Source organism: Exophiala xenobiotica, assembly GCF_000835505.1.
Source record: "Exophiala xenobiotica strain CBS 118157 unplaced genomic scaffold supercont1.3, whole genome shotgun sequence".
Taxonomy (NCBI): domain Eukaryota; kingdom Fungi; phylum Ascomycota; class Eurotiomycetes; order Chaetothyriales; family Herpotrichiellaceae; genus Exophiala; species Exophiala xenobiotica.
In genome coordinates this window covers 3,355,653-3,377,286 of record NW_013562492.1, presented here as the reverse complement: position 1 = coordinate 3,377,286, position 21,634 = coordinate 3,355,653, and the positions used below count along the sequence as shown (strand labels likewise).

Here is a 21,634-nt window from a genome sequence, read left to right as displayed (position 1 = left end):
GCAGCCCCAGTGACCACCACTGTGCGATTTCCCAATAAACAATGGCAGCGCAGCTAACTAGTTGGTTCTAAATATAAGGCAACAACGGTCGCCCCAAGTTGATACGAAAGGGGATGGCTTCCATAGTGGGTCCCCTTCCACAACCTGCTGTTAATAGAGTCAATTTTTAGTTTTCATACCTGACTTACTGAGCCATTGCTTTGCCGCTCGCTTCTACGTTTCAGGAAGCGTCTCAGAAAATGTGCGCCTTGATATTCCCGACGGTGATTAGTGGAAAGCGGATGGATCCACCAGTCTGATTCGTACAGCAATGGGCTGGAGTTTGTCAGGCATTCCAAGATGGCGAAAGTCTATACAGTACTTTTGGGTGGAATTGAGCTTCTTGTGAGCATTCTCATCCTCGCCCTCAACCTCAACCATTCAACGCTGACCTGAGTGGGTATCCTGAAGATACTATTACTATTTTCGCAGCAAGATTGAGATCCAGTGGGCACCTGGGCCAGGGAAACGCATTCAAGGGTGGATAAGATCTCATCCCGCATGTTGCACAGCGCCGAAAACTGACAAGATACTAGAGTTCAGCCGCTCCAGAAGGTGGCATCAGCACCTGTACAAAATATACCGAACTCGGGAAGACTTGCATCACGAACGAAGCAAGCCACCCGAATCATAGAAATGATCCACTGGATTGCTCTCACCCGGGGCCAGACGAGGGTTCATATTGATTAGAAAATTACCGGACATTCTTGACTGTCTACTGTATTTATCAATGATAGTCCAACACAATTGTTCAACACAAAGCTAAGAGAGTGACAACGCAACCGGGCCTGCTAAGGTTGCGAGGGCCAGGTCATAGTCATTATCAGGCAATTGACTTGTTACCGCTGCAAACACCGCCCCATTGAGTCCTTGCGGTACATCCGCAACTCCCCTGCCTTGACCAACGATCGATAATACCGTATACACCGGCACATTCAGCTGATTGGTCCAGCCAACAAACAACTGTTTTCCCTGCTCGAAAACGAATGGCATCTGCATTGGATCCCAGGAGAATGCCATTTCTGACGGAACCACGGTGGTGTTCGCAGCGGTAGCGGGGCCCGTGGTGGTATTTTGATAAGGTGCGATGCTCGACGCTATTCCCGTGGCCGCTGAAGATCTGTTGTCAGCCGTAGTCGGGGCTGACACCGTTAATGTGGGCAGAATGGGTACTGGGAGTTCCGTTGGACACGATCCAGGCACGATAAATGGAAGAGCCAAATTGTACGCCCAGATACTGCTAATCCCGGTGTCAAATGGAGCTGGGTTAGGGACTCTGCCGCCCACGTGGCGGAAGAAGGCGTCATGGCGGGACTCGACTGTCACGATCGACGACACCGTATTGACAATCCCAGGATCAGTGTACGAGACTCGATCGGCCAGCCCGATAAGTGCGCTGATGCCCACTGAGGTGATGATGTCGCCAAGGGCGATGAACTCATCAATGGACGCCACCGGGAAGGAATACTGGCAAGGAGCAATTACAGGGGCTCCGTAGCCGTTGAGCAGATTCGCAATTGTTGCAACGTGTACTTCCTCCTGCTATAGAAGGCACAAATATTAGACTGACACAGAACCTGGATGGTCAACTTACCGCCGCGATTGTGCTGAGAACTTCGGTCGTGTCATTTGGGTAGCCCGCCGTTCCCCAGGTAGAAATATTTTGAAGTCCGCTTTGAAGATAGGATGATTCCAGGTTTTCGAGAAAGAGGGCCAGTTGGAATTCTCTGATCGCTTCCGCCGACACCATGGGAGGCTCATTGCTGTCCGGAATCCCGCCTCCTGCGGTGCTGATAGTGTCTGGACAGAGTGGTGCGGCTGCCGTAGTCGCCATTCTTGTCAAGATGGGCAGGACGAAACAGAAAATTGTGGAACGCGGAGGTGACGGCATGACCGCTCTTCAATGTCGAAAATTGTAAATCGTTTGAGGTGTAGAGATTGATCACATCCTCCCAGCTTCCGGGCTTCATGGAATATAAATCAAGTTGTGTCAGGTTGGACAAGTGCGCTCCTCAGTTCCGAAGGGACCAATTCTTGTTCCCTAGGTGCTATTCTTGTCTCGCATCTCTCACAGCCTCAGACAATCCTAAGAATAGTGGTGGGGTCTAGTGTGGTATACCAATGATCAAGAAGGAAGGTCGCTACGAAGCATATTGCCATTGCTTTCAAAGAAGGTAGTGGAAAAGGTCGAGTTCCGGCTCAAAATTAGCGTAGTGGGAAGTGACCGGGCGAGTCCTACTCTGTACTGGGCTTTGCATTCAGAAATAAAGTGCTGAACCAGATATGCACTTCAATAAGAATAGAATAAATTAAGAGGACAAAAGTATCCGTAGAGACTCTTGGGATACGGGTCTAATGGTTGTGTCAGTGGCACAAAGTGGCCGGTAAAAGGGGCAACAAGTATGGCTATGCTCGCTCGGACGAGGCTCCGCAAAAGGAGGCCTCTAATTGGCTGCTCCGTCATCCACAGCCCTTAGTCAGATTGAGATTTGTCCGACTACAAGGTCTTGTTAGGCATGGAAAACATGGCCGCTTGATTACAGCTATCTTCCTTGCTGTACCCTAAGCTCGACGGAAAGCTATTGTACGCCTTTAGCACCTGTTTGAGATGGGAGGTAGAGTCACCATCCGATTATATCACCCAGTACAATCGACGCTCACACGCTACATTTGCCTGGACCATATTGCCATCTGCCAGAAACAGAGTGGGCTACGTTCCTTAAAACGCTAGATTGTCACCCCGTGGGACATGGTAATCCAGTGGCACCCTCTCCTTGCCAGGCTCGTCCGGCAGAGAGTAATCCTGCCCGATACAGCAGTGCCCCCGCCACGACCATTATGTGCATGACCTGGTGGCTAGAGCCCACGATATCAAAAGCATCCTGGCAGAGCCTTTCTGGAATTCGCATGCAGGAAAAAAAGCCTCCAATGGCATTCAGAATGATCAGGTTCCTGTAGGATGCCAGGAGGACGGGGTGACAGGAACTCCTTTCCCAGGAACGAACATCAAGCGACATCGTCGGTAGGATTGCCGAGAGCCCGAGGGCGAGGAAGGTTAATGTGCGCGTGTGATAACTTTCAGGACCCCTGAATATTGGCTGAGACACACACAACGCCGTGACCAGGGCCACTGCCGTTGCAACGCCGACGTGGTATGCCTGTAATTGGCGGTCGCAATAGAAGGCGAAATAGAGAAAGGAAACCATTGCGCTCCAGATGAAAATCACCGTGCCGACGTGGTCTAGTTGCTGTGTCCAAATCATGACCTTTCGGCTGTGGTTGGAGAGGAGGTGATGGACGAATGACAGGGCAAAGCTGACAATGGCCCCAAGGAAGAATGTGACGACTGCCACCACATCCAGAGTCAGAGCCCCAGATTGGGCAAGGAATCGGATGAGTAACCATGAGAAGATGATGGCTGCAGACAGATGTGACCAGATGTTGACGGTCTCGTTATGCCATCTGGCCATGTCTCTCGTCGACCCATAGTAGGAGTAAGATGGTTTTCTGTAACCAGACCGAATGTACTTGTTCTGCTTTTGCCACTTGGGCAGGTTTTTCCAGCGTCGGGGCATAGTCGCACAGCGGGTGTAGAAGCAGCTGGGTGCAGCCCGAGCGCCATTAATTTATATTCGGTGAACATGGACTTCCTCGAACCGTGAGACCCATTTGAGCCCCCCTTGCTTTCGTCTTTGCCGAACCTGCTGCCTAAGATTTGGTAGCCCTTTTAGGCTCGTTCAAGTCGACTCGGGTGTACTGTGCCTCTGAAGGTAGTCATGTTTATTCACACGCTGGGTTGAAGCAGAGCATTGCGGTTGCACATCCCGTACATTCAACTCTGGCCAAAATGCAGGCACACAGGAGGCATTGAAAGACTCATCAAGCGAGCAGCAAGTCGCGGAGATGTCGGTGGATGATAGGTGTCTTGCAGCTGAGTGATATTCTCGAAGGGTCTCAACGAGGGCCGCAAGATGTATCAGGGCCATCAGAAAAGCTTTGAACAGACTTTTCTAAGCAAGAGAGTATATCCCGAAAAGTGATGAGTTAGGAGGAAGGCTCAGGGAAACAAATGATCATTCTCATCTCTTTGGACTAGGATACCGGGTTCCGTTCATGCCGGGATGTCCAACCTTTGGACGGGAAATTTCATGAAAGGGAACTCACTCGCTATCCTCTGGAAAGTTGAAAAAGAAAAACTCGTCCTCGCAGTTGGCATTGCGGGACTCCATGCCAGCGTAGGTCGCGGGGCTGTCGTGATAGTCGCAATATGAACGATTCACCGACGTGGATGCTTGATCTGATGCATCATTGCGGGGTGCATCTGCGGTCGGGGATGGCAATATGGGAGATTTCGCCAGGAACGCGTCGATGTCAACGCCCAGACCGTCCGTCACTTCATTCGGTGGCAGCGGGAAGCCATCATGCATGGATGTAAAGGCCGAACACAGGTCAGGAGCCAAATTTGTCTCTCCGGCAAGACATGCCAGGAAGGTGGTGTAAGGGGCCTCCCAAACGGTTTCGTGGGGAGCTAGAGCGAATTGCGAGGATGACTCAGCCATGTACAGGCCCAACTCATTCGCATCCATGGGGGGGTCGAAAACCAAGCCAGGTTCAGTCCATTGCTGGTCGACACCGCCTGATTGCCTCAGAGGACTCCAAGGTGCCGTGCCTCCCTCGCCAAGAGCGGACGGCGAATCTGGATCGGTCTTCCATATTTGTGCATCGGTCCTTCCACCCTCGTTGAGCCACGAAGGGCATTCTTCCGAGAGCCAGTTGCGAGGTAGGGCATGGTTGATGCAGATGGAGTCGACCAAGGGCGTCAATGTCGGCAACCAGTTTTCCCAGCCCGCCACTCGCCGCTCGACACGATCAAGAAAAGCTGATAGAGTGGCTTTTGACATGGTTCGCATGCTGTTCGTTTTGCGTCAGTATGGTACGCCTGATTGAGAGGGGTCATCTTTGAGCGAGAGAACTTACTATGCGTCCGACACTTCGTCCGGTATCAACAGTAGCATTCCTTTGCCAAAGCGCGTGATGATGTTTGCCCACGGCTGTCCTGCCGCCCTCCAGTTTTGAATCTTCCTGGCGGCGGCGTATCTGGTCACCGTCCCTGCTTTCCGCGCCGTTCTCTTCGTCTTGCTGGTTGGTAATGCGCCGGGGAATAGAAGGTTCACGAAATGATCCATGGCCGCTCGTTTGTGTTGCGAATTGCGAGCTTCGCGACCAATTGCCGTCTTGGGTACCCGTTGCCCTGGTCTCGACCGCGGGCGCGGGGCGCTGCCCTCCATGCCCATATATCGCAAGGCGCACGCGTCGTAGGCATGAGAGAACTCCGCCAAAGTCAATCTTTTCCGGAGTCGATATATCTGCTCGTTCGCCTCGGTGAGGACGAGTTCTTCTTTCAGGAGCCACAATTTCCGCATCGAGTCGGGTTGATCCGTCAGATGTTTCGGGATGATTTGACCACCACGTTCGTTGAAGGTGTCTCTATCCTGCCACGCCCGAGCTTCCAGCTCGGCGATCGTGCCCCTCAGCCCTTCCAGCACCTGCACTTCCCCTATGCGGTCGATGGTCTGCAGCATAGCGGCAGTGAGAAGGCCGTCGTGTCTCGCCACTTGCCTCGATTTTGGCTCCTTGACGCGGGAGTGCGACGTTTTCTGGAACGATGTTTTCCCCGGGCGTTTGAAGTCCGAGCCTGTGGCCATTGCATCCGTCGGTGATCCCCAGCTCAAAAGTACCGGCAGGTGATCTTGATCTGACCGTCGCTGGGCCTCTTTCGGCACCATCTTACATTCGTTCACTTCACTGATTCCACTATCGCCTTCGACAGCCGTCAACTCCACCACCCCCGAACCCTCCAGTCGTAGCGCTCGCACGCTCGTTGGAGGGGTGGGAAGTCCATGGGCGAATTGACCGTGAGGTTCAGTGCTGGAATGTTCATCCGCGTCGTCATTCCGCGGTTGATCGTGGCCGTCATTGGGAGCCTCATCTTGGGTGAGCACACTTTGTAGCACGGACAGCATCGCATCATGGTGGCCGGGGTTAGATTCCACCCACAGGCGAAGGTATGAATGGAACTGGTTGATACCTACGGGTCAGCGCAAAGGACCAACATGGCGACAAGTAGACTCACATCATCAAGGCTGAAGGATAGATCTAACTGAGGGTGGTTGGCCTGCGGCAGAGAGCCGATTTGGATTTTCAGGGCCATCAAACTCCAGGACGTCAACCAGCTCAAGGGTCGTGGAGTCAGGAGACAACGCGGCGTCCACGGCGTGTGGGCGGCTTCGTTCGCCTCGTGAATCAGCAGAGAGGCGGTTTCGGCTCGGTCGCGATGAGACCGAAGTGAGGCGTCTGCTCGCACAACAGAAGAGAGCGACAAAGAACGCAGCGCAGGGTTGGGGCCTTCATTGTCCCCCGAACAGCGTATGACTGCGAACCGGCCTTATCAACTTCGATGAAGTTGATGTGCAAAGGGAAGGCTTCCACAACGGGCCCCCTCCAAACCCGACCTTTGGTGGGGTCTCATCCCGAAATGGCCCTTTCAGGACCTGCTATTCATAGCATGATCAGGATCCCATTTTGGTGCCATACCGCACTGAGCGCGAGAGCAGAAGCGATCGATCGCTGAGGGTTGACGAAGGTCGTTGTTGAGTTATGCATTGCATGAGCCCAACCACGGGGGGTTTTCTGCGCCGCCGGCACTATTCCTTTTTCGTTACCCGGGCGGCTGATGAGCCGTGCAGGGGCGTGGGCAGCCCCAGCGCACAGCCCCCCGTGCGAAGAGCAAGCCGTGCTCACTTTGACATTTGCTCGACATGTTCTGTCCACCGAGTGAGTGCTTTTGGCCTGTCGCTCCAGCAGGGGCTTCAAGATTCCGCCGTCGAAATTTCCTCCTCTGTCGGCCTACAACTACGATCCTACCCAAGATCTCAATTTCGTGCGGCAGATCCGCCCACCAAGCCCTATCGTGACCGTCTTTACGTTTGATGTACGCGTGAACGACTCGGAGCGAACGGAATCTATTCATCACTACCTGTAACTATCAGAAGTCTGTGAAGGCGAAAGAATGACAAATATTAGCTGCCTTTGACAAAGGGACTCATCAAGAGAGTGGATTCAACCATAGACCAAAAGAGCGCGTGCTTGCGGATCAGAGCCCATTGTCGTTGGCCCTGCCCATGGTCGTCGGTGCCCGCCGGGCACTGACAAGCAAGCTGAAAAATAGACAACCGGAAGATGGATTGTCTGGAAGACGTGTTGGCGGTGAAAAGAGCGATGTGACCGCCGACGCTCAGTGTGACATACCATCACTCACTCTCCAGGTGGCCCGGGGATTGGAAGTGGCCATCCGCCAGTCGAAATTTCGATGAAGGTGGTCCATTTCCACAGATTCTTCAGGTTCGTCCAAGCTTTCCTCCCTCCGCCCTCCCTATCGGGCTCTTCGCCGCGGTTTTGACCTTTTCGCGTTCGACGAACGTCGGCTTCGCCCTGTTCCCTGTTCCAACCTTTTCATTTCCTCCCTCAGATATTGCAATCGGGTTTCTTGGTCTTCTCCTTCCTCATCAGTCTCACTTTCTTCCGCTTCATCCTCCGCGATGACGGCTCGAGGGAGCTGCCCTGCCTTCCTCCTAAAGGTATTCAGTTTTTCGTCCACCGCATCTATTCCAAATTCTTCCCCCAGATGCGACCGCCAGTACCAGGTCGGTTCCGTCTCAGGAAATGCCACCCACGCCATCATCATCGCCTCATCATCGAAGTCGGTTCTAACGGGAGCGACGCCAAAAATCTCCACTTTGTTCCAGCTCATTCCCCGCAATTTGGTCTTGTCCCCGGCCGCGATGTCTCTCCCACCCAACACGTGCTGGTTCCTCTCAACAAAGCTCTTCCCGAATTTGCTCGCCCGGACGAACTCGAAGATGTCGTACCCGTTGCGACCGTCTCGTCGAAGCAAGACTCGATGACCATATCCCGCCCTGATGTAACCGTACAGTTCCTTCTCGGCCCCTCCTTCGAGGACGTATCCATCCCTTTCATTGAAAGCCAGGGACTTCGGCAACTTCCCTGATCGGGCTCGAGCTTCTGTTGGGGCAGTTTGGCGGGCTGCTGTTGAGGCAGTTGACTGCCTTGGCCTCCGTGGGATGGACTGCGTGGACGGCTGTGGTATGTCGATTTTCCAATCTGTAGGGTAACCGCGCTCCTGAATGAAGTTGTCAAGCCACTGGTTCATCGCTTCGAGCTCCTCCCTAGCCTTTTCATCGGAGTTTTGCTTCCATTGAGCTAAAAGAGGGCGCGCCTTCTTGGACACCCCTTGATAGACTTCGAAATCGACCACGAATCGAGTTGAGTTAGGAAATCCATTGGCCGTGTTGATCTCCACTATCTTTCGGTTCACCTCTTGCAGGCCGTTGATCGCTCTCTCGTCATCGGGACTGTCCGAGAGGACTTGCAGCAGCCCCCCCGCGACAGCAAACGCTTTGCGGTGATCATCGGTCAGTGGTGGGATCGTGGGCTGGTCGGAGGCTTCCATGTCCGCATCTTGTCCGCCCGGTCGGCCCTCATCGGAGCTTTCGTGGCTTGCGTCATTTGCTGGCACGGTGAGAATGTCCCCTACGCCATCCCATTCTCTCATCGTCGCTATGGCAGCTTCGTTGATCCCGAGGTGCTTTGCCGCATCGTTGACTCCTACATCCCAGGCAGGTGTGCTATTGTCAGTTTACAGTTTTCCACGTCCCCCGAGATTCAAGAGTTCACACTTACTGAGAAATGCCTCCGCAGCTTGATTCGCCTTGTTATATTTTTCATGGGTCAAGCATCCAAGCTTCGTGAAGGCCGCCATCACCTCTCTCGACTCCTCTTCTCTATCTGGCTTTTCGTCTCCGAGGCCCAGAATCTGTCGGTAATCGGTACCCGGGCATTTCATCACTGTCTCTACGGCATCAATCTGCTCCTGGGTCACCCCATTGTTCCCCTCTCCTCCGGAAGGCTTCGGGCTCGCTGTGTCATCTTCCGCAGTAGGTTGAAGGTTGGCCTGCCGCCTCTTCTCGTCTTCCTTCAACCGGGCAGCGTCGGGCTCCGGGGTCGATTCTGGCGTTGGCAGGCCATGGGCTTGTCCCGTCGCGGGATTCTTGTCACTAACCACAGGCTCAGAGGGAGAGTCGTTCGCTGTCGCCATGTTTTGACACAAACTTGGGCCACGACTGGGATTGTGCAAACGCAGATGTTTCTGAGAGAAAACGAATTAGGACCGATTCGCCGTGTACCACTCGAACGCTGATATTTGAGGCTCTGGACGGACCGACGTCTAAAAAGACATTCAGAAGTGCAAGTCCCTGGGCAGGGATGCTATATAGGATGCAGCCTTGGAAGTGTCCGAATTGGGCTTCTCTAGCACGTCTCGGCTGTTGCCCATTTACACACAGTTTGGGGACTTGTTCGCCGCCCCCTCCAGTCCATGAGCCGAAAATGGTCCTGGGGCGCCATAACTTTCGACGCGAGATCCAAGTTCGGCTCCCTTGATGGGAGGGACGATGCAACCGCGACCTGATGATGCCGATGGCATCCTCCCTTCAAGGATTTCAACGTTCCGCGCATCCACTATGTACTGTAATGTGTCATGCTGCGAAGGAAAATGAATGTGTTTTACTGCGGTACAGTGGAAGAGGAGTCTCAAATTCACGTGAGTTGGGATGCCTTTACGAGGAAAACAGAATAAGACCGCTAGATTCAAATAGACAGCAGGCCCTGGGATGGGAATCAATCGCGGAATCTTAGGCCAAGAGCTACTCCGCACCAAGGAAATTTTATCTTCACAGCAAGTGCCATCCACCATCCGAGGTCAAACGTCACGGCTCTGGAAGCCAACCTTAATGCTGGCCGTGTCCGCGCATTGCTCCAAAGTCGTGTCGAAATCGTCACCAATCTCCTTCTGGGCTCTTCTCCACTCAAATACCGCCTGCTGAAGTCGGTCTAAAACCCGCCTCATCTCTTCTTTAAAGGCTCGGTTGGCGCTCTCCTGCCTCTGACATTTCGCGAGCTCTTTTTGTAGTGCTGTCTTCTCCCCGGTGAGTTGCTCAATTCTCTGCAATGGAGTAGGACGTGTGGCGCGTTTGGAGGCCTCCAGTCGAGACCTAGATGCTTCGAGAGCTACGGACGAGCCTTGGTTGTTGTCGATCAACGCGTCCATCGGGCTCAGCGCAGGGGGTTGATTCGGTGGGGAATGGCTGTGAACTTTGCGTTGACGCGACATGTTCATGGTGGCATGTAGGTTATGACACCCTTTGAGGATTCGATTTTTGGAGACAATGGTGGCTCTCAGTGACTGTCTCTGCAGATATACTCTGCCAGGGCCGGGAATTGGGCAGTGTTATTTTCCTTCCTGTTCTTTTTTTAAATGACCATCAACCACGCTAAGCGTTGGGGATTGGCGATGGATTGGCAAGAAGGGGGACCAGAACAAGCCCCCCTCGACGAGTGAAAGAAGATTGTTCTATTCTTGATATGCACGAAATAGGGTGCAGGAAAGAGTCTGCCTTCCATTGCCAGAATGATGGTGGTCCGCCACCCGCACAACGTTTGTGAGCCTCCCACATGCTGCCAGAAGAAATCGATTTCAGACAACTTTCTACTACAGACCGTACGAAATTATGCCGGTACTGAATGCGGAAAGAGAAATGAAGACGGTGCGTTCTACTAACCAAAGAGGATAAACGAATCAGGTCTCTCAATTTTACCTTCCCTCCATCCTCCCACGCCGTTCAATGGCATACTACCCGCAAGTCCGCATTTTTGGGCTCCAGCTTCCGCCCCCGTCGAGCTCTCTTTGGTTGCCTCCGACGTCCTCCCCCCGTGGTCTCGTTTTCTTCTATTTTGACGTTTTCGTCGATGCCTGACGACACTGGTTCCCTTTTGACGGCGGGCGAAAGAATTAAATCCATCGTCCGGGTTCTGTCGGTGGTCTGTTCAAACTGCTTCAACTTCTGATCTGCCACCGCCAGACGTGCTTCAAGGCTGGATAGTTCGTTCTTGTAGCGTCCCACCGTATGCTCATAGTCTTGTTCCATTTCCTTTATCTTGGCTTGAAGCTCCAGTGTCCTAACCGTGGTCATTCCGTTTTCGCTTGAATCCAGTTCGTGAATCGCCGCGGCCTTCGCATGGTCCATAGTGCCGGTCGTACATTCGTGCACGGCAACACCATTTTCCAAAGCACGGATCTTTTGACGAGCTTGATCTACTTCATGTTGCAAGAACCTCTGTTGCTCGGCCAGATGCCGGTTCCGGCCTTCAGACTCTTCGACCTGGCGACGAGCCGCCTCGGTCTCTTCTTGGGCGATCAGGAGCTCTTCCTGCAATACGACGCTGTTTTCGGCCATTTCGTTCAGCTCGTCGGTCTTGGAGTTGTATGCCGTATGGATATCCCACCACGACTTCTCCAAAGCGGTCTTCTGGCCCAGTAACGTGTGAATGTTGGTCCAGAGAGTACGCTGGATATCGCATGCCTCTCTTTGAAACCCGGTATACTGCTGGGTGACGAACTGGAGACGTGTCCAAGTAGCATTCAGGTTGTTGACGTCCACCGGGACAGGACCAGTCGGCATGAGCCGCCCTCCAGCAGTGCCGGGAGTGACCTGCAAGATCAATAAGAGTCCAAACGGATAATAATGGGTAACACGTACTCTCACCGCGTCTAGTCCTGCGCTATCCCTTCCGCTTGTGTGAGAAGCCATTATTTTTTGTCGACCGTTTTAAGCTGCCGTTATTCGTCAGACTTTACCGTCCAACGCGGCTCCTTTTAAAGTAGAAAACACCGAGTTCCTCTTCATCCAACAGCAATATCGGCGGCGACAACGGTGACGGCAGCGATAAAGGACTAAAATTAGTTCACAACGAGCGCACCATGTCCTAAATCTTGAAATAGAAGCGTCGCCCTTGTCGGTTCATAAATAGCTAGGAGTGGAGACATTATTTTGTTGTGACCTGCGGTCAACTTCAACCGCAGAATGACAACCTCTTTGCGCAACGAGAGTCGCTCGACCGTTGGCAGGATTGTCGCTAGGTGCATTGAGCGAGGCTTGGGGCTGTGGGCGCAGGGATGGAAATGATCTGCCCCTCAGGACTCTCCACCGAGCTGGTGGGGATCCAAACGGGCTCGGAGATCCCTGCCGTCGCACTGTCTGCTGCGAAATCTCTAATGCAGGAGCCCAGCTTGGACCCTTCGGTACGAAAGGAGTTTGCACCGTCTTCTGGAGGGACAGTTCCGGCCCCACGACAAGCGCCGCCGTTTGTCGGTTTGAGGTCGAAGGGCAATCGTCGCCCACGGTTCGCGATGGGCTAGGTATAGTAAAGCATACCTTAAAGGTACATTTCCCACTGGGTGTTGGTTGGGTGAACTTGAATGAGGAAATGACATTCAAGGGAGTGACATACGCAGTTAACCCCACCTTTGTACCATACTTCGATGGCCTTTCAGCAAAATACCCAAAACGCCACCGGCGGAATGTCGTGCGAAGACGCGCTTCAACTTCTCTTCTACAAACAGCCTATCACCAACGGATATGTCCAGGACACCACCAATTACCTACCCCAACAATCATCCACCGCTTTCCCATTTCGACAGGACAATACGAGCATATGTCCGCACATGTGCGCTGATACTACGTTTACACAATCGGCTCCAGAACCAGATGTCAGCTCACTAAAGATGCCTGCCGAGTTTGCAGCCACGTTGGAGGAGATCAAGCAGGGAGTGACCTCCCTCCACACCCGGAGTGATCAGATCGAATCTCTGCAGACGCAATGCAATCAACTGGAAATTCATTTCTCGGAGTTTCAAGATTGGTACAATCTTTCCGATGAACCCGATAATTTGTGACTGACCATGAGAACAGGGTGAAAGCTTCTATGGACACGATGAAGAAATATATTGAGCATCATAGACAGTGGTCTTTGATCTTCAAGAGAACGGTGGAGAGCCAGATCAGGGATCGACATTCTAATCACGAGGGACAGGCCAGATCTGAGGGCTCCGCAGTTGAATCGCAGGATACTTGAGAATGGCGCAGGCGCGTATCCAAATTGGCATGGTAGTTTGGCGATCGGGTACGATTAAGGAGTTACCGTCTCCGGGCATTTTGTACAATCGGCAGGCCAGTAAATTCACTAACTTTAAAAGCATTTTGAGAATGTCCTTTGAAAACGTACCTTAACCTTCGATGCTAGAAAGTGACGAAGCCCGAAGGTGTTCTCAATGAATTATTTACGCTTAGGCCATGGAAATCATATCGTCATTGAACTGAGATCTGATCGTCTGCGGGTACATTTGAAGCCGACTCTTGATTTCGACCCTCTGTCGTCACTAGATCCATTCCTGAGGCCACTCCATCGGTCGATACTCTAGAGCTGACCGAGTCTCGATATGGATTCCCCAAAAAGCTAGCCAATCTGCATTGGCCATTTCTTCCTCTTCATCGCATGCCTGGAGGGCTGTCTTGATAAGGACGGCTGCATCAAAGGCTTCTTGCAGCAAATTAAAGGTGACGTGCAGACTTCTCTGGTGGCATGAAATCTGATATCGTAATGACGAAATCTCTTTCTCCAGTTTCTCGATCGTAATCAATTCCTCCCTCCTCTGGAAGTCGTCTATTCTCTTTAGCAACGCCTCCATGGACAGGTCGTCGTCGTCATAATTGGAAATGGTGGGCGAGTCCGGCTGTTCTTTGTCCATGTTTATTTGCTGGGGCCAGAAGCAGATGGTTTCAGGAAGATGCGGTAGAGTACTCTTGGTAGTGAATGCCCTATGATCGATCGGCCAAACCCAGCCAGATAAGCTGCCGTCTTTATGTTCAACCGCTGAAGTCGGCCTGAAGGAGAGACCTGAAGAGGATCCTGGAGCTCGATTCGGCTCCCTATCCGATCTATATATACCGGAGGCGGAATTGATCAAGTGCATCTACAGTACCATGTGCATCTATCCTCGTGTCAGGTCTACCAGCACTCAAGCTTTCTATCTGCATTCTCCTCCACCTTTTTGTTGTCGCACGAACACAGCATCACATTTTGCAAACCCCTCATTTTTGGTACTTAACAGCAACGCGATGTTGTGCGGGTGTGGTATCGTCATCAAGCTACCTCAATGGTTCCGTCGAAAGGAAAGCCAGAAGATAGAGGACAACGCCAAAAAAGGGACAGCTGGGCCTCCAACATACATCAGTGCGATTGAAGCGGTTGCCTCCCAAGTCGACGAGATTGACCCGCAAGAAGTGATCACCGACGGTCGCAATTTTTTGAGATCCGAGACTCCATCACCCGAATCTCTGGGACAACGCAGCGAACAGACGAAGGAGTTTTTCAAGAGTGTCCAAGTTTGATGTCTCACTGGGTTGATTAGATAGAAACGAACTGTATTCAGATGTATGTCTCAACAATAACGATTAACATCGAGCTCTGCGGAGGCCAAACGTTCCTCTGGTGCTTTACGAGGTGCCATACTGATTTGCGTATCGAAAGGTACATATTCATAACATTGTTGGATAAACTACCTAAACTATCTAAGTCCCTATGAATTTGCCCGTAACAGAAGGAATACAGAAAGGAGAAGAATCCCTCGTCGATAGATCTGCCGTTAGAAATCGTCGCTCCAGACAGAAAGAGTCGGCATCAGGCCCATGAGCAACCACATCAGCAAAGTCGCTGGAGATACTCTCAATCGCCCTCCAGCACCGGTGAAGAGGCTGATCTCGGCGGACGAGACAGTGGCAGAGGGAAGACCAAGGCTTGTGCTCTGGGTTGAGCCAAGAGACCCGTCGTCTGTGGTGGACAGTGGCGACGGCGACGTAAACGGGTTGCCAGAGTGAACCACTGTCGCATTCGTCGAAGGAGGGTTCGTGACGGAGACGCTGTGGGTGGAAAGGGGAGGAATAGTCGCCCCAGAAGTGACATTGGCTGCGAATGGATTTGGAGAGCCGCAGGAGGTGGTAGAGGTGCTGGCGGCGGTCAGATTGACAGCTGTAAAGCCGTAATTGCTGGTTAAGTTTATAACACCGGAGCCGACCAGGCCGTCGAACTGAATCTCAACGGTCGCCTGCGGTGGTGCGCTGGACGTGTTCGTCCAGACAAAGTCCCTTGACATACTGGCCGTTGGGGTGATTGTCCCGATGTCAGTTTGAAAGTCATCCGCAGAGACCCCTCTCAGGGGGAAGGCAAGAGCAGCGAAGACAGAAGCCCGGGTGGCAGTGCGCAGCAGCATCGTTGGGAGGGTCATAGGGAGAATGAACCACGAGAGCGGACATTATCTACCACGTCCTTTATAGGAAGAGTCCAGAATTGGATCCTCAAAAGGCTGCGTCTATGAATAGGTTGACGTCGAGGAGCCATAACGGGCTCCTCATCTGCTGCTGTACGATGAAATATAAAACGGCCGCCGTGACGGAGGCTTCGCAGCCAGTCAAGTTCAACTGCCCAACAAGATGGCAAAGCAAAAACAAGAGCAAACCAGAAAAGAGAGAATCACACAGCGACGAAAGAGGAAGAGAGGCTGGGTTAACAAAACATTTCAACTCTGGGAGCTATGCGGGTTTGAAATTACGGCCTGTCTCCAGAACCCTGAGAGCGGGCAGGTCACATTTCTTCAGACGCCCGGTGGAGGATCGTTGCCACGTAACATCGAAGATCTGGTGAGGAGCCGGTTGACCTGATCTCCCATTGATTCCAGGCGCTAACTCTCGTTCAGAAGTCAACCGATCCGCAAGCAGAAATACTGTTGCCGAAGGATGTTGAGCATGTTGGGGGGAAAGGAAATACTCGAGCAAAACCGAGGCCAGGAGCGAGATCGAGGCGTAGCCAGCACGCGCAGGGCCATAACCAGAACAGAGCCTCGGCCAAGGGGAGAGGAAAGAAAGTTTCCCTCCACAACACTTCGTTGCCGGATCCACCATCCTTTGGAACTCCCAGTCCGAGGGACAGAAGATTCCCGTTCAACACTGAGCAGAACAAGTTGAATCTCGTGGAATCCGGGCTCCTGGAGGAGCTGAATCTAAACATAGTCCCATAGATATCAATGTTACTGGCGTTATTCCTGGCAATCTCTACAATCTTGCCATTGTCCTGTCCCGTCCCCCGTTCTGAGCCATCGGCGATTTGTCGCCCGGCGCATGGACCCGGAATCTATATTTGGTTATCCTGATACTGTACTGAGAGCCAGCCTCAACCACCTGCACTTTGGATACAGAGCCGTCTTCCAGCAATCGACCGGAGTCGAAATGGGCTGTCTCGCGACGTGCTTGTGAGGGCCAAGTCGTGGACCGTCGGGGGGCCTGGCTACGGATGGCGGCTAACAATGTCAGGGGATGATTGATCGACAGATTGATCGACATGACCCGGTCGACCCGAGTTGCAAGAAATGGTAAAACGGCCGCGAAGGGTCTCCATTCTGTTCGCTCTGGGTGACCAGGTCCGGTTAGTTGTGCTGCTGATTGCGACTTTCATGTGAAAAATAACCAGGGTTCACCGAAGGCACAACACCAGTCAAAAGGGCCCTGGTGGATAAACTAAGCTTTGAGGGCAACGCCACAATGCTTAATTCCCCACACACCCATCAACTTCTGGCCCCGACTACCTCGTCGGGCTCAAAAGGACCAGGGAGTAGTTGTGCGCACACAGACCCCAACGCATGCTTCAAGGTTTGAGGGTTTAGCTCATGCTGGCGTGCTGCACTGCCACGGAACTCTGCTCATTGCTGCCATTCGATCTTGGTTTCTACGGACAATGGTCAGGCGGGCGCGTGGTAAACTCGGCCAACCTCGGTCGACCGCGAACAGTGCCGCACCGCAGTTTGTGAAAGTGATCACAGTCTAAGACACCTAGCGAGTATACTTTTCATGGCTGTCGTCGGCTGAACTTAAGGTGCTGGAAGGTGCTCAATTTTTCATGCTTGGTACAGTGGTGGTTAGTTGATCTGTGGTGTGGGCAGTATGACCTTAGCCACAGGGACGAAATCGCAGAATGACTTAGCCGTCCCATTGATAGTTCCTATGAGGATGGTGTGACTAGCAATGTATGGTATAGATGTGAACAATATCTGAATCTCGTCAAACATGATCCGTAGCAAAACCTGCAACACGATCCACCAACAAAACCGGCCGGCGGTTCCATTGCCAATTCCATCAGTGACCATCATCTTCAGAGAAAATAACACAACGGAAGCATTCATTGATGCCTGGGATCCGTGATGATGTGGGTACGGACGCGATGTTGACCCATTACAAAAGCTCCCAGCTTAGCGAGGTACAAAAGTTGGTTTGGTCATACGATTGACCCATGGAACTTGTTGCTTGTCTTCAAATTGATTGGGGTTCTTCTGCGTCCAGGCCGACTTCTCATAATCACCACGAAGGAGCTCCTTTTGTCGGCCCTGCTCTGCTGCAGGGAGCTCGACCGTGAGAGGAGTTCCAGTGGAGTTATCCGGGAAAGGGTTCTCGTAGATATAACAGTGCACTTCCAGGACCATCACCGGTGGAGGCCTTTTCGATAGAGACCAAGCTCGTTTCTGGGCGCTGCATCCTGGTCGCGAACAGACCCCCGGACGCGGTTGTTCTCCCGGAGCGATGGGATGATCTCTCTGGTAAGCCGAAGACCGGGGCTTGTGGCAAAGGGCACATCTGTGCCTGAACGCGGGTGGCTCGGAGTATCTCTTCAGATTGGGGGTCGACCTTGGATCTTCAAGCTCGACAGGTGGTCGATTCACATGATGAACTTGGTTAGTGGAAGGCATCCTGCTGATGGAGTATTTGTCTGTCCTGCCCTTCGAAATTCCAGTAATGACCATGATTACTGCTCTGCACTGTATTCACCCGCGCAAAGAGAGGCAATTCAACGTGAATGGCGAGAAGAAATGGACGGTGAACGTCAATCACTCTGGATGGATCTTGTCGGGAGCCCAAAACGTCAACCAGAGTCATGCTAGATCCCAAAATCGGATCTCGAAGGGCCGCATTCGGAGCCTGTTTGAGTCTCTTCCCTCTGCTTGTTTCCTTTTCCTCGCCCGCTGTTCAAGGACCTGGATTGGGCTTCTCTCACGGGATGACGGTCATCGTGATATCTCAAAATCATCTCGTCTTGTGCATCTCACAGTCTCGATACTGGCTGTCGCATTTTGGCTGTCATGATGGCACGCTGTCATCACAGCGATTGGCTCAACCTCCGCATCGAACGAAACGAAGTCATCTTGTACATCTCGGATCGGCTTCAAACGCTTATCGACGAAATTCCCAGCCCTGACCTTCGGCAACCCAGCTTGTTGGTCTTCATTGGCCATACCGCCAAATTGTCAGCCCTTCGTGTGCTCGGCGCAGAGAAGCATAGGCAGAAGTCGACCGGCAGACGGAAACGTGGCGGCGGAGTGCATCTCCAACGAGGAAATCCCGACGTGTTCCATGACGTCCCCGTGCTTCTAGCCGATGGCGACCTTCCGTACCGGGACTTGAAAAAGATGTCCTCGGCCGAGTGCCACGAGACGAGACAGTTGATGCTTCCTCGCATCCGGGGAGGCGTCCGAGATCTAGCTATTGAAGATGCTGCCGATCACCTCTACTCCCGTCTCTTGGGTGCGTTTGCGGATGTCTTTTGCTTCTTTTCGACCGACGTCGGCGGGTTTGGTCCCGTGGTACGTCGACTCGCATCCTGGCTCGAGAATGGCAGGCCGACGACACTGCCGAAGGCGACATATCCGCGGGTGGTCGTGGTGATGGAAGCCACAGACCCTGGGGCCGAAAGCGACGAGGAGGCCGAGGAGGTTCTCCTGGGCGAGCTGAGAGAAGAGACAACCAAAAATCCTCTGGAGATGGTGTCGGCTCTCGAGGTGGTGACCGTCCCCTTCGGAGGACAGGACTACCGGCGACTGGAGGAACACTTGGTCCGGGTGCTGAATCGAGGTCGGAGGCAGAAGATCGAGGCGAGGACGCTTTTCTCTGGGAGGCACTTGACCGCATTCTTCAAATATGCGACCGACCACTTTGGCAGAACCACGAGGGAGCCGTTCGATTTCGTGAAAGCGTCGCGTTTGCGAAATCCTGTCGCGTCGGACTTAGGCACGCATCTGTGCAACTTCCTGAGGCAGATCAAATCGCCTGAAGAGCTAACGAACTTCGCGGTGCCGATGATTGCATCGAGCCTTCTGCTGGATCACTATCCTCCCGGTATGCACGGTAAGTCGGAGCTCCTTTCACGAGTGGCGGAACCAATCTGACGGCCCCGTGGCGTTCAACCCCGAAGATGTATTTCAGACCCTGTATAAAGACGCCTGCTATCAAGTGGGCAGGAGCGGTGTGCTTGTGTACGACAGCTCGATAAAATTGCTTCTTCCGTCTGGCTTCGTCCAAGCCGTCTCAGAGCAGCTGCGAAAATGTTTCGAGGACTTTGCCGTCGGCACGCCGTCCATGACGGTCCATCACAACAATCTGAAGAAGTTTAAGCTTCGCTGGAAGCGGGTGCGAAGCGACGACACCTGTCTCGTATGCTTGCGTCGCACGCCAGAGAACAACAACTTGCCCTGTGGCCACGCGGTCTGCGAGAACTGCCCTCGAGTCTTCGGACACCCAGATCAGAATGATCGGTGGGCGTTCGACATTCGGCGCTGTTTCCTCTGCGATATGGCGCTTCGAGATGTGACGGTAAAAGTAAAGCCTGACACCGCGGGTGTCAACGTATTGACCATCGATGGGGGGGGGCGTCAAGGGAATCGTACCGCTGCTGTTTTTGCAAATCTTGGAGGACAGGATGGGCCTACCGATCCCAGTGCAGGATAATTTCGAGATTTCGTTTGGCACCAGTTCCGGTAGGTGGACACGATCCCCTGAACGGGCCTCGCTGACGCGGACCAGGCGGACTGATCGTCCTCGCATTATTTATCATGGGGTGGCCGGTGGAGGACTGTGCGAATATTTTCGAATCTTTTGCGAAAAGGGCATTCAGGCCGCGCTGGGTCTCCCACGTACCCGTCGTGTCCCGCATTCCGATCTTGTCGCACATTCTTGGGTTTCTCGTGTCGTATTTGGCCGACGGTCTGTATCCAGCGGATAATTTGGAAGCTGCGCTAAAAGAAGTTTTCGGCGGCGACATGGGCATTCTGGACAACTCCCATGCAACTGCGATCGGCGCGAAAGTGGGAATCCCGGTAACCACGGTCCTGGAAACGGACCCGTGCCTCTTCACCAACTATAACGGGGCGGGACCGAGGCCGCAGGACTGCGGTACGCTGAGATTCGAACTGACAAGGTGAGAGCGACCTCTAATGGATGAACAGGATACCGCATTGTCCGGTCACAAGATGGGCGGAAAAGGATTCGACTGTGGGAGATGTGAGTGTCCATTTCCTTCCGTCACGGTTTGTTGGAGCATGAGAAGATGGCTGATATTGCAAACAAGAGCGATGAGCGGAGCTGCGGCACCGTGGTATGTTCCCTTCCGCCTCTTTCGAGGTTCTGATCAGCTCACAGGCCACGAGGTACTTTCCAGCAAAGCGCATTCCTGGGGTTGGGACCTTTCAAGACGGAGCCCTGTGGAGGAACAATCCCGTCGACCTTGCCCTGTGGGAAATCCCGGTGGTGTGGCCACTGATCCGAAGGCCCAATGTGGTCGTCTCCCTCGGTACCGGGTCCTCGGGACCACGCGTACCCACGTCACACTCCAGCAGACTACGTGCGATCTGGAGAGAGGGATTCCTGCCACGGTCATACAGAGCCTTCATGGAATTGATCAACGGTCAAAAAATTGCCCAGGCGTTCAAGAATGGAAGACGGGCAGAATTGGACGGGCGGTATTTCCGGTTTGACGTTGAGCTGGACAGAGAGGTCGACTTGGACGATACGGGCGGGATGCGCGGGCTGACAACAAAAGCTCGGGAGCAGTTCTGTCGGTCGGAGGATGTCGATGTCGTCGCGCGTTGCCTCGTTGCGACGCGTTTCTACTTTGAACTCGAGTCAAAGCCGAAGAAGATTAAGGGGAAGTATTCTGGATCGGGCCATATCTTCTGTCGTTTGCCTCGACATAGTCCCGAGCTCGAGGTGCTGCTGGAACAGTTGTCTAAACGGGCGGCGAGATTTATCGTGAACGGCTATAGGCTTCCCGGGTCGGTCGGCGATCGGTCGTTCATCGACCACCAAGGAACCTTTCGTAAAAGGGTCGAATTTGAAACCAAGGACACATTATCCGTTCTTCTTCAAGAAGGGCCAGCGGATCCGCAGCACATCAGTGGATCTCCATACGCAGTCCACGATCTACTGGATATGCAAGGCCTCAACAATGATTTTGGTACTCCGGATCATAGGAAGCGAAAAGAGCGCGAGGAGGATGAGGGAGAAACGAGGGTAGAGGAGCCGGCCAAGAAGCGTCGTCGGGCTTGGTAGAACATCAGCGGTGCTCGTGGAGGTGGTATCGCGCTCGAGGAGGGACGGATCGGACAAGGTTGTGAACCGGCGCAGCCTTCACAGTGACCTGGTACGGCATCTCCACCACCAGGATAAAGACAGTATCTGATTGGTGTGAGACGCGGCTGGAAGGGAGTAGGGAGGTTGATAAAGGGACGATGAAGTTGAGGCCGTCG

The 21,634-nt window shown here is 53.1% G+C and overlaps 13 protein-coding genes across 13 annotated transcripts; 4 read left to right on the top strand and 9 right to left on the bottom strand.

Annotated features, from left to right (window-relative positions):
• Nucleotides 1-801: 801 nt before the first annotated feature.
• PV05_05499 (uncharacterized protein) lies at nucleotides 802-1,930 on the bottom strand (the record flags this gene model as incomplete). The annotated part of the gene is made up of 2 exons (XM_013462011.1): nucleotides 802-1,581; nucleotides 1,634-1,930. The coding sequence occupies 2 exons, from the start codon at nucleotides 1,928-1,930 to the stop codon at nucleotides 802-804; spliced, it is 1,077 nt and encodes a 358-aa protein (XP_013317465.1).
• An 844-nt stretch (nucleotides 1,931-2,774) lies between these two features.
• On the bottom strand, nucleotides 2,775-3,614 carry PV05_05498 (uncharacterized protein; the record flags this gene model as incomplete). Its single annotated transcript, XM_013462010.1, has 1 exon — nucleotides 2,775-3,614. One exon carries the CDS (start codon nucleotides 3,612-3,614, stop codon nucleotides 2,775-2,777), a length of 840 nt encoding a protein of 279 aa, XP_013317464.1.
• A 585-nt stretch (nucleotides 3,615-4,199) lies between these two features.
• Nucleotides 4,200-6,062, bottom strand: PV05_05497 (uncharacterized protein; the record flags this gene model as incomplete). Its single annotated transcript, XM_013462009.1, has 2 exons — nucleotides 4,200-4,950; nucleotides 5,017-6,062. 2 exons carry the CDS (start codon nucleotides 6,060-6,062, stop codon nucleotides 4,200-4,202), a joined length of 1,797 nt encoding a protein of 598 aa, XP_013317463.1.
• A 1,409-nt stretch (nucleotides 6,063-7,471) lies between these two features.
• PV05_05496 (uncharacterized protein) lies at nucleotides 7,472-9,214 on the bottom strand (the record flags this gene model as incomplete). The annotated part of the gene is made up of 2 exons (XM_013462008.1): nucleotides 7,472-8,724; nucleotides 8,800-9,214. The coding sequence occupies 2 exons, from the start codon at nucleotides 9,212-9,214 to the stop codon at nucleotides 7,472-7,474; spliced, it is 1,668 nt and encodes a 555-aa protein (XP_013317462.1).
• Nucleotides 9,215-9,877: 663 nt separating this feature from the next.
• On the bottom strand, nucleotides 9,878-10,294 carry PV05_05495 (uncharacterized protein; the record flags this gene model as incomplete). Its single annotated transcript, XM_013462007.1, has 1 exon — nucleotides 9,878-10,294. The coding sequence occupies one exon, from the start codon at nucleotides 10,292-10,294 to the stop codon at nucleotides 9,878-9,880; it is 417 nt and encodes a 138-aa protein (XP_013317461.1).
• A 502-nt stretch (nucleotides 10,295-10,796) lies between these two features.
• PV05_05494 (uncharacterized protein) lies at nucleotides 10,797-11,765 on the bottom strand (the record flags this gene model as incomplete). Its single annotated transcript, XM_013462006.1, has 2 exons — nucleotides 10,797-11,666; nucleotides 11,721-11,765. The coding sequence occupies 2 exons, from the start codon at nucleotides 11,763-11,765 to the stop codon at nucleotides 10,797-10,799; spliced, it is 915 nt and encodes a 304-aa protein (XP_013317460.1).
• A 731-nt stretch (nucleotides 11,766-12,496) lies between these two features.
• On the top strand, nucleotides 12,497-13,089 carry PV05_05493 (uncharacterized protein; the record flags this gene model as incomplete). Its single annotated transcript, XM_013462005.1, has 2 exons — nucleotides 12,497-12,876; nucleotides 12,927-13,089. The coding sequence occupies 2 exons, from the start codon at nucleotides 12,497-12,499 to the stop codon at nucleotides 13,087-13,089; spliced, it is 543 nt and encodes a 180-aa protein (XP_013317459.1).
• Nucleotides 13,090-13,393: 304 nt separating this feature from the next.
• On the bottom strand, nucleotides 13,394-13,762 carry PV05_05492 (uncharacterized protein; the record flags this gene model as incomplete). The annotated part of the gene is made up of 1 exon (XM_013462004.1): nucleotides 13,394-13,762. The coding sequence occupies one exon, from the start codon at nucleotides 13,760-13,762 to the stop codon at nucleotides 13,394-13,396; it is 369 nt and encodes a 122-aa protein (XP_013317458.1).
• A 370-nt stretch (nucleotides 13,763-14,132) lies between these two features.
• On the top strand, nucleotides 14,133-14,405 carry PV05_05491 (uncharacterized protein; the record flags this gene model as incomplete). Its single annotated transcript, XM_013462003.1, has 1 exon — nucleotides 14,133-14,405. The coding sequence occupies one exon, from the start codon at nucleotides 14,133-14,135 to the stop codon at nucleotides 14,403-14,405; it is 273 nt and encodes a 90-aa protein (XP_013317457.1).
• Nucleotides 14,406-14,659: 254 nt separating this feature from the next.
• On the bottom strand, nucleotides 14,660-15,283 carry PV05_05490 (uncharacterized protein; the record flags this gene model as incomplete). Its single annotated transcript, XM_013462002.1, has 1 exon — nucleotides 14,660-15,283. One exon carries the CDS (start codon nucleotides 15,281-15,283, stop codon nucleotides 14,660-14,662), a length of 624 nt encoding a protein of 207 aa, XP_013317456.1.
• Nucleotides 15,284-15,503: 220 nt separating this feature from the next.
• PV05_05489 (uncharacterized protein) lies at nucleotides 15,504-16,087 on the top strand (the record flags this gene model as incomplete). Its single annotated transcript, XM_013462001.1, has 2 exons — nucleotides 15,504-15,710; nucleotides 15,767-16,087. 2 exons carry the CDS (start codon nucleotides 15,504-15,506, stop codon nucleotides 16,085-16,087), a joined length of 528 nt encoding a protein of 175 aa, XP_013317455.1.
• An 830-nt stretch (nucleotides 16,088-16,917) lies between these two features.
• Nucleotides 16,918-21,599, bottom strand: PV05_05487 (uncharacterized protein). The gene is made up of 2 exons (XM_013461999.1): nucleotides 19,778-21,599; nucleotides 16,918-19,716 (listed from the first exon to the last, which is right to left on the bottom strand). Exon 2 carries the CDS (start codon nucleotides 17,858-17,860, stop codon nucleotides 17,312-17,314), a length of 549 nt encoding a protein of 182 aa, XP_013317453.1. The 5' UTR covers nucleotides 17,861-19,716; nucleotides 19,778-21,599; the 3' UTR covers nucleotides 16,918-17,311.
• Nucleotides 18,197-21,437, top strand: PV05_05488 (uncharacterized protein; the record flags this gene model as incomplete). Its single annotated transcript, XM_013462000.1, has 7 exons — nucleotides 18,197-19,238; nucleotides 19,306-19,709; nucleotides 19,768-19,867; nucleotides 19,914-20,282; nucleotides 20,336-20,390; nucleotides 20,458-20,484; nucleotides 20,537-21,437. The coding sequence occupies 7 exons, from the start codon at nucleotides 18,197-18,199 to the stop codon at nucleotides 21,435-21,437; spliced, it is 2,898 nt and encodes a 965-aa protein (XP_013317454.1).
• Nucleotides 21,600-21,634: the final 35 nt, after the last annotated feature.

What these genes read in the sequence shown, in the direction of transcription:
- PV05_05487 (XM_013461999.1), bottom strand. Translation starts at nt 17,860, where the DNA reads ATGGTCATTACTGGAATTTCGAAGGGCAGGACAGACAAATACTCCATC.